The sequence below is a fragment of the Lissotriton helveticus genome, chromosome 3_1, assembly GCF_964261635.1.
Source record: "Lissotriton helveticus chromosome 3_1, aLisHel1.1, whole genome shotgun sequence".
Taxonomy (NCBI): domain Eukaryota; kingdom Metazoa; phylum Chordata; class Amphibia; order Caudata; family Salamandridae; genus Lissotriton; species Lissotriton helveticus.
This window is the reverse complement of record NC_136061.1, coordinates 1,919,453,010-1,919,466,435: the sequence shown is the minus strand read 5'-3', so window position 1 is coordinate 1,919,466,435 and position 13,426 is coordinate 1,919,453,010. Positions and strand designations below refer to the sequence as shown.

The 13,426-nt window shown below is 45.5% G+C and overlaps 1 protein-coding gene across 1 annotated transcript in view; it reads left to right on the top strand.

Moving 5' to 3' along the window:
• Positions 1 to 13,426, top strand: part of LOC144823963 (cell surface hyaluronidase-like) — a 582,809-nt gene that overhangs the window by 303,477 nt on the left and 265,906 nt on the right. Inside the window, exons 10-11 of the mRNA XM_078682928.1 lie at positions 999 to 1,204; positions 12,976 to 13,045. Of these exons, the coding sequence (XP_078539054.1) occupies positions 999 to 1,204; positions 12,976 to 13,045 (276 nt within the window). The remainder of the gene's footprint in view (positions 1 to 998; positions 1,205 to 12,975; positions 13,046 to 13,426) is intronic.

Sequence of the window (13,426 nt, the reverse complement as noted above, 5' to 3'; positions counted from 1 at the left end):
CCACACTCACAATGCCTCACCACTCTCACCCAGTGAACCAACTGGCTCTCAATATACACATTCCATATACCACAGAGGCAAAAATAACGTAGTTAAGGGAGACTTTTCCAGGAGGAAGCTGGAAGATAGCCCCTCCTAAAGGGTACAGTATAGATTAATGCTGCCATCACTTTTAGTCTACCACAGCCTGAGTAGACAGCCTGAGTAGACCGGGCAGTAGGCACTCCATGGCTGATTTTGTTATGAAAAACACTAATAAAGGCGAACACTTCAAAAGGACACCAATTTTCTTCAACTTTGACCAGCAGAAATATGTTGTACTGTACTTAAAGTGTATACGTGTGCATAGGACCTGTTGTTGTGAACTTTCAATGCACCACCCATCCATACTGTTGACTTCTGTCTCTTAATTTCCTCGTTTATGTTCCCTTCTCTGCCTGTGTCTTATTGTTTATTAAGTTCTCAGGTCTTAAATCTTCTGCTGCTTTACTGTTTAATATTTGAATACACGATAGAATTGAATTCCTTCATTTTCCTACCCTGTTGTCACCACTCTAGTTGTCAGTATCGCCACATCTCTTCTTTGGCATTCCCACTCAGCCCACATTTTTTATGTAGACTGTTCTATCATAATTGTGTCATTGACGTGCTTCATTTGTATTTATAATGCACTCTGAGTATCCCATTTATCCTTCCTTTTCAATGGTCACCTAGAGTCTCAAAGTGAACTCAATGTAGGCACTTGAATACAATTCTATACAGATATTTATTAATCGTTCTCTGTATTTACTGGGAGTCTTGCTGCTGTAAAGACGCACTCTGTCCTCTGAGGACCACAATTTGATATTGGGAGGTTGCGAGCTGCAAGGTGTCTCCCGGCCATGTGCCCATGCAGTGCTTTTCTGTCTCTGTTGATTCTGAGTGATGGAATAATGCCTACCATGCATCTCTCTAGATACTACCTCACGGTCCATTTCCTCTCCACTTGTTCTCATTAGGTCAAGGACACGATTGGCTACGATACACTTGGACACTGCTTCTTCTTGGAGGATGGTGTCGAGCAGCGGAACACCTTTCAACACAACCTGGGACTTCTCACCAAGCCCGGGACTCTTTTGCCAACAGACCGCAGCGAATCCATGTGCCTAGCAATTCGAAACAATGTTTATGGGAGCTATGTGCCTGTTCCCAGTACAGATTGCATGTGAGTCCTAATGGGCGGTAATGGTGGGATGAATATTGACTGAATGTGGGTCCTGGGTGCTTGCCCCTTGCTAAGCTCCAATTAACATGGGGTGGTAGTCGAGTATTGACTACCTGTAGGGCGTGGAGTACAGGGGTTATGAAAAGAAGGCAAATAAGCCCTGTGGAGCAAAGGGCTGAGGTAAGCTACACTAGTGTAGACGGGTGTAGGCTGAACACCTGCTGCATATGTCTTTGGTATCGCGATCAGATAACTAACTGCATGTGAGACCTACTGCCTGCATGTCAGAAGCACTCTGGGTTTGTGCACTTTATTTAACTTCATGGGTTAGGGGTGGGGCACTGACAGAATGTGAATCTGCATTAACTGTTAGTGTTCTCGATTCACATGCTGCACGCTTTCATGCATGAGGGTGCACTGCATGTGAATCTGCAATGATGCAAGCTGCTGACAGATTGTTATGTGTATGTACGGTGCTGAGCACCAGCTGCCTGGGAGTTCTGTGAGACAAGGGGTACGCAATGATTGCCGTAAATCCTGTAGAGGTATATAAGGGGGGTCCCAGACCAAACAAACAAATCTTATTATGTAATCACATATTTTTTGGAATAAATCCAATAACAAAACGCATGAGGGTGCCGAGTGTTTTTATTTTCACTGCACCATGAAACATTAAATGATTGAAAAATCAGAGGTAAAGTACACAAAATTCAATGCGCCAACAGGGGGAGGGAAGGAGTGCAGGGAGGGGAGTACATTTCAATAGGTTATACATCAATAGTCAAAGTTCAGAGATCATTGAGCATAAATACTCTAGTCAAACCATAATTCACATTGATCCACATAGGAGAGGTCAATAACAACGACATATATCAAACAAAACATTTCACGTGAAAGAGACTCCTATAATGATTATTATATCAATCTGGGGTTAGGAGTTCTTGGATGTAGATGTCTACGTTTCGACCCGGATAATGTAGGATAGTAGATCCTTACTGCGTGGGTCTTCGTCAGGACGTGATGGGAAGTGGGGGGTAGTAGAGTGGGGCTTTTTTTCTACGCAAAAAAGATATGAAAAAACTCATTAATTAAACCGGTCTCCAAAGAGTCCCGCAATACTAGAAAAGAAAGTAACGGAAGGACCCGTAAGTTAAAGGTAAAGATTTGGTGAAATTTAAAGGTTTAAAGGTTTAAAAAGGAGGGAAATACTGTGGATAGGCTAAAAGTTGAAAAATTCATTAAGCAAAGTACCTGGAAGAGCGGGAAAAGGGGATTCCGTCAATAGGCGATGCCTTGTCCTACGCTGTATTTTTGGATCTAAAAGACCGTCATAGAAAAATAGAAAAATATCATTGTGGCGCCCCTACGAAGAATGACTTACGCGTGGGTGCACAAAAGGTCACTATTAGATGGCCTACCTTCATATGAGGCCACAGCTGTGTAGAAAATAAATTATTCCTCGGCCATGACAGGGTTGATTAGGGGTGATGCCAAGTATTCGTGCCGCATCTGAAAACCAAGATGTAAGGCGTTTCAGATATGGATATGTTCAAGGTGACTCGTTTTTGAAAGAAGCGCGAAAACATTACTCACCCGAAGGGATTACGAAAAAACAATAGGGAAGCGCGTGGGCCAGCGTCTCACCGCTTGTCTTAAAAGTCAGTGTCAGAAATCAGGTTAAACTCCGTCATATCGGCGTTGTGCTCAAAACATCTGAAAAACACCAAAATGTGCAGGCGTTTTAACATACGAGTTTCTCCCCGGTAGCTAGATCCTGCCAAGGAAAAAGCACCGCTAACTATCGTAATCCCTTCGGGTGAGTAATGTTTTCGCGCTTCTTTCAAAAACGAGTCACCTTGAACATATCCATATCTGAAACGCCTTACATCTTGGTTTTCAGATGCGGCACGAATACTTGGCATCACCCCTAATCAACCCTGTCATGGCCGAGGAATAATTTATTTTCTACACAGCTGTGGCCTCATATGAAGGTAGGCCATCTAATAGTGACCTTTTGTGCACCCACGCGTAAGTCATTCTTCGTAGGGGCGCCACAATGATATTTTTCTATTTTTCTATGACGGTCTTTTAGATCCAAAAATACAGCGTAGGACAAGGCATCGCCTATTGACGGAATCCCCTTTTCCCGCTCTTCCAGGTACTTTGCTTAATGAATTTTTCAACTTTTAGCCTATCCACACTATTTCCCTCCTTTTTAAACCTTTAAACCTTTAAATTTCACCAAATCTTTACCTTTAACTTACGGGTCCTTCCGTTACTTTCTTTTCTAGTATTGCGGGACTCTTTGGAGACCGGTTTAATTAATGAGTTTTTTCATATTTTTTTTGCGTAGAAAAAAAGCCCCACTCTACTACCCCCCACTTCCCATCACGTCCTGACGAAGACCCACGCAGTAAGGATCTACTATCCTACATTATCCGGGTCGAAACGTAGACATCTACATCCAAGAACTCCTAACCCCAGATTGATATAATAATCATTATAGGAGTCTCTTTCACGTGAAATGTTTTGTTTGATATATGTCGTTGTTATTGACCTCTCCTATGTGGATCAATGTGAATTATGGTTTGACTAGAGTATTTATGCTCAATGATCTCTGAACTTTGACTATTGATGTATAACCTATTGAAATGTACTCCCCTCCCTGCACTCCTTCCCTCCCCCTGTGGGCGCATTGAATTTTGTGTACTTTACCTCTGATTTTTCAATCATTTAATGTTTCATGGTGCAGTGAAAATAAAAACACTCGGCACCCTCATGCGTTTTGTTATTGGATTTATTCCAAAAAATATGTGATTACATAATAAGATTTGTTTGTTTGGTCTGGGACCCCCCTTATATACCTCAATTAATCACCCAGGTCCCACTGACTACATGGGTCCAACCCTCTTGTGCAACACAACGTAAATCCTGTAGAGCAGAAGTCAAGCATACATAGAATGTGAATCCTAGGTTTCAAGGACAGAGCCCCTGACAAACATTAAATCCTCGGAGCAGATGACAGATCCTCTAATGCCTGTGCGCTCAGGTGGGGAGGAGGCAGTGGACAAGAACTGACTGCATGTCAACCCTCTTGTGAATGACCAACCACTGGCTGCATGTGAGTTCAGTGCGTGGGGTGTAGAGTTTGACCCAGTCATCTGGGGCTGAATTTGCGTCCTGACTGCATATATGTCCTGTAATGCTTGGGAGGCTCACATGTTTCCTGTGCAGTAAATGCTGCTGCGTTAGGGCCTAAGGTTCTGATTGAGTACAGTGGAGTGGGGTCATAGGACCCTGAGGCCTCTAAGTGAGCCCAGGGGTGTTTAACTTTCAGTGAGTCGGTTGGAGGAGCCTTGACTGAGGGCTGCGAATGGGTTTGAATGAGACCCGTGGACTAGTCTATGATGAAAGTCGTGTGTGGGGATTAGTATGAAGCCTTACGTGAGTTCTGTGTATGAGGTCTGGAGCCCTGAGTCAGTGCGGTAGATGGGTTTGTGGAACAGTGGGGTCTGAGTGCGAGTCATGTGGTGTGGGGTTTGACTGATTCATGAGGAGCGGGTTCTGAGTAAGTGCAGTATCTATTGCGGACCTGAGGCCAGTGACTGTAGTCTGAGATTTGAACTGAGTGACGTGGAGGGGTTGAGGCCCTAACTGAGTGCTGTGTGGAAGGGGTGGCGCCTTGAGTCAGTGCTGTGGGTGGGATGATGGCCCCACGAGGCATATGATCGAATCTTGGTGCAAGAGGGCATAAAGCATCGAATGAGTATGCTGTGTCGAAAGACGAGTGCCCTGAGGGGGTGCTGTGGGAGGAGTCAAGACCCTTACAGTGAGCTGTGGGTGCTGTCAAGAGATCCTGAGGTCTGTGAGTGTGTTCTCTGATGCGGTGCTGTGAGGTGGAATGAAAGCCCAGCGGGAGGAGCCAGTGCCCTGAGGGAGTGCTCTCTGCACGGATGGCAGTGTCTTTCTCACAGGGGATCGTTGCTGCAGACACAGGAATAGCTCCTGAGTCACGTGATAAGCACTCTGCTCTAGAAACGTTTGCCTGTGAAGTATCAGCGCTGATCACATCTGTGTGTATTAATAGTAGCACCTGACACACTTTCTCTGATGCACCGTGTTATCCGAGGCCCTGCTTCATGTGCTGCGCGTTTGGCACGTCACTCAGCTCAGGACTAACATCAGGGCTATATGTAAAGAGGTAAAGCCTACCAGTGACCCTGGCCGCGCCATGAAGTTCACTCCTTCATTGCTGAGATATACTTGTCCCCTCACTCCTGACACTTAAAGGAAGCTTTATCGATGATCTTCACACAAGTGGCGTTAATTCCTACAAAGGCCTCCATCAGAGATGGTTACAAACGGGTGAGTGAAAGGCATTAGACAAAACCTTCCTGAAGCAATAAATAGAATATTACAGCACGTGTTCCTCCACTAGCCGTGGTGTGGATATGTGGTCGTGGACCAGAGCTGGAGGGGCACACCCAGAGATTCGATTACTGGACAGAAAATGGTGCTCAGGGAAGATGGGCAGAGGTCGGGCTAGTGAAGACTTGTTGCAATGAGTGGCTTGACTTGAAAATACTCACTATTGAAGGGAGGTGACACGTGTCACTGAAGTTAAGTTGCCCACTTTTAGCGATAATGCGAAAGGCTAATACTAGTGGGTTGGAGCCAGCGATCGAAGTGCATTAAAAAAAGTATGGGAACTGTGATGTGGCATGCAATGCTGCGGGGTCAGTGAGCATGGGGGCGGGGTCAAAGGTGTGGCTAGAAAACAAGATATTCTTTATATTTTTTTGGTCTTTCACTTTCAGGTAACTACATATAAAAAGTCTGCTGCTTAAATTTAAAATAAATACAAGTTAAGTTAACCAGTGGGGAATGCGTTGTAGTACACTATGAAACCTCTATTAGTTAATGCACTGCAGAGGTCTGTGTGTGTAACCAGAGTGCCACATAATTGAATCCTTGTTTGGTACAGCGGAGAATAGTGACTTGTGTATGTTTTGTGCGATGAGGTCCCAGTCTGAGACAGAAGGCACTGTGAATATATAAGTCAGTATTTTAAACTTGCATTTCACATAGTATAAGATAGACTGCTACAAAATGTGCAAAAGGGTTTAAGATAAAACGGTGCTTCCAAAATATAGATGTTAGTAATACCAAGACTGTAAAAAGTTTTTTTTTATTGTAACTATCCTTTAAAAGCGCACACTTCACAGCTCAGCTGTTAACTACCTTGCACTACCACTCAAAAAGAAAATCTGTGTCATGAGGAAGCTTCAAGTGATTCCATTAATTAAAGCCAATACCGGCTTCCAGGAACGCTTTGCATTTGCAGAATAACCAGTTGTGCACATTTACATTTCTTTCAGGCAAGTAGGCATCATGGCAAGAAGACCTGTTTAGCTGTCTGTCTCTCCCTCGGTTTCACAGCACAGGAGACTCTCGCCCTACATTTCAGTTGAAGCATTTTAACTGTCAAAATTAAGCATTACGGGACGGTCGTCTTTTCACAAAAAATATGGAGACTGTTTTCATAAATGTAAAAAGTATGGGAACGTAGTGCCCCTCCGATCCCGCCCACTACTACGTCGGGTTGGAGCTCTGAAACTGCCACAGAAGCTCAATGGGAGGTTGTAGGAAAGTGCCCCTTTTTGCATGGTTACCCCGACACATTTTGCCTGACATATGATACAACCTGGCTTAATGTGCCCTGGGTTCCTGCCAATCAGGCTCCCATGGTCTGTATTCTTTCCCAAAACTGTACCTTTGTACCCACAATTGGCAAATCTCTGGCCACAGGTAAGCCCCTTCTAAAATGTACCATGGGTACCAAGGGAACGGTGACCAGGGAAGGCCTCTAAGGGTAGCAGCACCTATTGTGCCACCCTTAGAGGCCCTGTACCTTAACACTCACACACTGCTTATGCAGGCTGCGTGTTTTGGTGCAGAGAAAAGTGAAGAGTCAAGATGGCACACCTCCCTGCATGCCATGCCTGCAACCCACTGCTTGAGGCCTAGGTAAACAACTCCTCTAGCAGGGTGCAATAGTCCTCAGGTGAGCGTTCAGTGGCATGATCCCTGTACCCCTACAGTGTAAGTGCAGTAAAGCCATAAAGAGTATATTGTCTGGGATCTGGTCATTTCGAACTCCACAGCTCCATAATGGCTTTACTAAAAACTGGGAACTTTGGTATCAAACTTCTCAGCACATTAAACCCACAGTGATACCAGTGTGGGATTTAATGTAAAATGCACCTGGAGGGCATCTTAGAGATGCCCCCTAAAAAATGAACAGCCCTGGTGTGGTTCCTGAATGTCTGCCCGCCATTTGCCACCACCAGACAGGTTTTTGGACCCCTGGGTAGAGAGTCTTCGCTCTCTGGGTCCAGAACCAAAGCCTATCCTGGGCAGAGGTGTCATGCCTCCTCCCCCAGGATGGGCTGGGTCCAAAAAGGGGAAGCTTCAAAGCCTGCTACCTTCGGAAGCCGTCCCTGTCTTTTGTTGCCCCCAGCAAATGGCTCGCATTGTTCTGGACCCCCAATTTGGGTGGGAGAATTGCCGGAAACGCCAAGCTAGGAAGAGAGGTGTGCCCACCTTTGCCAACCCCACCTCTCTGGTGGGAGGTCCAGGTGAACACACATCTCAGTCCTCTCTATCTTGAAGATGAGGAGGGACCCAGCCAATTAGGAAGAGGATCATGCCCCCTCCTGCTGGAGGGTGGCATAATAGGGGGTGTACCCACACCAAGGAAGGGACCTATTGGTCCTGACCTGCACACCGCTTTTAACGCCCTTAAATTTAGTATTTAGGGGTGACCCTGTACCTGGCCTCCTCAAATTCAAGAAAGGAAGAAGAAGGACTGATGACGCAGGAAGAAGATTGCACCTACTGCTTTGGCCCCATACCTACCGGCCTGTCTCGCTTTAAACCCACGTACAGCGATAATCCAGGTGAGTCCAACAGCTAGCAACCCCCAGAGCCAAGAGGACCTGCCTGCACTCATCTAACAGACACTGTTTCCAGTGATCACCAGATTTGCTCAAACCAAGACTCAACCACAGAATCCGGTTCCAGGTGGCTCCGTGAACCTGACACCCCCGTCCCGAGTTTGAGTGGCCCAACACCACGAGGAGGTCTCTCCAGTGATCCTGACTTGTGATCTGGTGATCCACAACCTCACTCAAGCCCCCACCTGCAGCCTCAAACTGAAGGGTCCCCCCGACCGCAACCAGAGCTGGTAAAGGAACCAGACACCAAACACCCCTGCACCCGATGCCCCTTGGATGGCCCAACCGATAGTGTCCAGGCAACCCCCAAGAACCCAACTTACCTCTCCAGCCGTTAGTCACCTTCAGAAAGTCGCCCTGCCCGAGGCTGCAGCAACTTTGCCGAACCAAAGGTCTCAATTGGAAACCACAGGGGACCCGGCCGCGCCATGCCGCTGGTCGTACAGTTCCTGTGCTGATCATTGGCCCCTGCAGTGCTCACCTTAACCCTAGGTGCTTTGCTCCCACAGCCAAGTGGCCTGCTTCTAAGAAGTCCCTAAACAGAGGCCCCCTTAGCCCCTTGGCTAAGGCACTCTGCATCCGTCCGCCACAGTGCAGCTGGTGTTGCAATTGGAGTGCCTACCTGGACCGTGGGAAACCTTGGTCCTAACCCCCAAAACTCCCACTCATAAGTCCAGTACTACCTGTAAAATCGATAACCATTTTTCTTCCTTAAGGATCAATGTTATGTGTTTTTCACCCTAAAAATGTTCCATGTGTTGAACTGATGTTTGAATGGAGAAAGAGTCACTAAACTACAAGTCTTAAAAAGTTTTACTTACCTTGTATTGAGATCCCCCGCGTTTGGTATCTAGGCATACCACCTTGAGTAGTTGATGTAATCTGAAAGTAATCAAAAAGTTTTCCAAAAGTAATTACTGTATAATTGAAACTGCTCTTTAAACCAATACCAACCTGTAATTATTGCAAATCCATTCTCAATTGCATTTCTGTGTAAAGTCTTACAATTGAAAGTATATTTTACTTACCTGGCCAAGTCCTGCTTGGTTCTAAAAATAAAACATAAGTATACATATTTTTTATACATACCCAGTTGGTCTGGATTCTGTCTCTGAGTCTGTGCCATCAGTCTTGATTAAGTGAATACAATAAATACTTAACACACCCTCTGGATAAGCCTACCTGCTCACCCACACTACCACAAAGAGAGCTGTTAGTACTTAACTAATTTAGCCTCTGCTATACCTCTGGGGACTCCCTGGACTCTGTGCACACTATACTTTACTTTGGTATGGTTTATACAGAGCCAGCTTCCTACAGAAGTATCTCATGATAACACACTCTGACTTTCTGAGGATACCTGATGATAACACCCACAGACCACATGAGGCTACCTGATGATATCACATAATGACTATCAAAGAATACCTGATGATAACACACACAGACCGTTTGAGGATTCCCAATAATATCACATACCGACCATCTGAGGATACCTGATGGAAACACACAATGACTTCCAGAGAATACTTGATGGTAACACAGAGATCTACTGAAGATACCTAAAAATACCATAGAGAGACCTACTGAGGATGCCTGGTGATAACACCCACAGACTTCCTGAGGATACTTGATGATATCATTCACTGACCTTCAGAGGATACCTGTTGATATCGCACAACGACTTCCTGAGCATACATGATAACACCTGCAGACCCACTGTGTATACCTAATGTTTGATAACTTTATTTCGGTCGATGACCATAAAAGTGCAATAAGATATGTACAGGCACAAAAATAAAACCATAAATACAGTCAATTTAAAAAGTTATTAAACGTTAAGTTATCAAAAGATGAGATAAAAATAGAGAGTAATGGGCCGTTATTTCATATTGATAAAACCAGTTCTTCTTCGCCACATGCCGTATAAAAAACGGGAGACAGCAAAAACAATAGGAGGGGCAGTATCGTAGGTTAAAACTCTACAAGCTTGTGCACATTGTCTAAAACCCAGATTTTTACACAATGGAATGATCCAACATTTCCGAATTTCACTGTATGCCGGGCAGAAAAAGAGGATATGTACAATGTCTTCTCTCCGGTAATTACAAGCAGGGCAGTTGGCCTCTGTCAATTTTGCCCATCTAGATGTTAATGCCCCAATCGGTATAGAGCCATGCCTCAGTTGGGTGTATAATTTTCTTGCAAGTGGAGGCTGCACCAAGTCCAAGAACACCTCCGTCCTTGATTTCAACTTTCATCAGTAGGAACTCAGTAGACAGCCTGCCCAGGGAAGTCGAGCAATATAGTGTTTTGAGGTTATATGACCTTACAGCCGCCATTAATACAGACCTTTGCGTCCTCGTGCAGCTGTCCTCTGGTGTGTCCCATAATTGGGGCAGACCAATTTGGTAGAGGAGAGCCTTCACATGAATCAACCAGGGTATATTCTTATTCTTTAGCTGCCCCCAAATTGCAGTGAACTCTGCTCTAAAGGATGCAAGCTCTGGCACAGACCAGAGCCTTCTCCAATAGAGCAGAGGTCGTGCAGCTGCCAATTCGTTAATGGGTTCCAAACCCAGATCCAAGCATAGTGGTATGAGGGGCGTGCTTTGGGGAAGGGCAACCAGGTGTCGCATGAAGGCCTGTTCAACCTTCAATAAGCTGTATACATTTGTGTGTCCCCAAAGTTCTGCAGCGTACAAAGCTCCAGACCTGAACTGCGTTTTATATATCTCAAGGGCAGGGGTAACAGGTTTAAAAGTTGAGGCTCTGTGAAATCTGCCTATGCCTCCCATAATCTGCGCCAGTCTCAGGGAAGATTTAGAGATTTGGTGGTCCCATGTAAAGTGCTCAGTCAACGTGACCCCCAGGTATATAAAAGTCTTAACTCGCTCTAGGGGAGTTCCATTCGGTGCGGGATTTGGGCGGTTGTGCCTCGGGGGATTGAAAATCATAAACTTGGTTTTCTCCAAGTTGACCCCCAATCCCCGCGAGGCACAAAAGGACACAAACCCGTCCAGGACCCGCTGGATGCCCGATGATGTCCGCGACAACAACAAAGTGTCGTCCACGAACATCAGAGCGGGCACCCTACCAGTGGCCAGGCGGGGAGCATCGTTATCCCTAACGCCATTAAGTACATCTATCAGACCATTTACATACAGGCTGAAAAGAGTGGGGGCCAGTACGCAGCCCTGGCGTACACCCGGGTAACGGGGAAGCGGGCTGATAACTCCCCGTTCCTCCCACACCTCACCTGTGCGTAATTCCCAGTGTGAAGTCTGATTAGGGCATCTAGTAAGTAGGGAGGGAGACCAAGCTCCTCCAACACCGTCCAGAGCCTCTCCCGGGGAACCATATCGAATGCGGCCCGCAGGTCCACAAAGACAAGGTAGAGGCTGCCACCCTCTACTCTTGCAGTTTTCCAGTATAGGACCTGGAGCCGGAAGATCTGGTCCATGGTCGAGACCCCTGATCTAAATCCGGCTTGGAGGGTATACCTAATGATAACACATACACACGTCCTGAGGATACCTGATAATACTACACACACACACAGACCTACTGAGTATACCTGATGATAACACCAGAGACTTGCTGAGGATACCTGATGATAACACACACTGACCTCCTGAGGATACCTGATGATGATAACACACAGACCTCCTGAAGATACCTGATGATAACACACACTGACCTCCTGAGGATGCCTGATGATTAAAACACACAGAGACCTTCTGAGGATACCTGATGATGTTAACACACAGACCTCCTGAAGATACCTGATGATGATAACATACACTGACCTCCTGAGGATGCCTGATGATAACGTAGAGAACTGCCAAGTGTACCTGATCCTATAACACCCACAGACCTTCTGAGGATAACTGATGGTAACACTCAACAACCTCCTAAGCATATGTGGTGTTAACACCCACTGATCTCTAGAGAAACCTGATGATAGCACTCAAACATCTCCTGAGAATACCTGATGATAATACACAGAGACCTCCTGAGGATGTCTGATGATAACAACCACAGACCCCTAAGGATTCCTGATTTTAACACATAAAGACCTCCCGAGAATACCTGATGATAACACTCACTAATCTCTAAGGATACTCAATGATAGCACACACGGATCCCTTGAGGATACCTTATGATAACACACAGACCTCCTGAGAATACCTGATAACACCGACCATCTGAGGATACTTGATGATAACATACAATGACTTCCTATAGACATGAGATGATAACACACACATACCCATTGAGGCTATCTGTCAACTCACAGAGACCTACTGAGTATTCCTAATGATCACACACACACAGACCTACTGAGGATACCTGATGATCACACACACAGACCTACTCAGGCTGTCTGATGATAATGCACACAGAACTGCTGAGGGTTGCAGATGATAACATACAGAGACCTGCTAAGCATACCTGATTTTAGTGCATGCTGACCTCCTGAGGATACCAGATGATAGCGCACAAAGACCTACTGTGGGTTTCTGATATCACACTCTATTGCATCTGTAGTCTGATAGCAAAAACTGATTTCCAAAGCATGATGTGTGTTATCTGATAACTACACACTAGTTTTCTGAACTTTGATTAGTGATGATAATAGACCTTTCTGAGAGGCCTCGCATGTGTTAACAGAAAATAGCTCAGAGACCTTTTCAGAAGCGAGCATCACATTCAGCCTCTAACTACCTGAATTTCTGTTCTTTTTGTTTGTAGGGCAGTAAGCACATTCTGGATCGCAAACCCAAATAACAGTTTAATAGGGAATGCTGCTGCTGGAGCCCAGGTAATATTTGCATTCTTTTGTGACATTCCTCACAGTGTAGGATGAAAGCATGTTCCTCCTTGACCTTTTTGATTGGGCATGTCATGTTTTCATTCTTTTGGTGTTTCCTGACTGTGTGCAATAAGAGAAATATCCACCTTCTTCATTGTGCTTCTTGACTCTGGCTGTTGAGTGCATTGCCCACATACCTCATAGCACTTCTTGATTTCAGCTGATGAGTGTCTGACCTACATTCCATATCCCTGGCAGCACTTCGACTGCGTCCTGTTGACGAATTTGTTACCCACATTCCTGCTCACACTTATACAATACTCACGTACCTCCTGACACTTCCCGACTGTGCAGTGAGTCAAAACCCACATACCTAGCCCGATGAATATA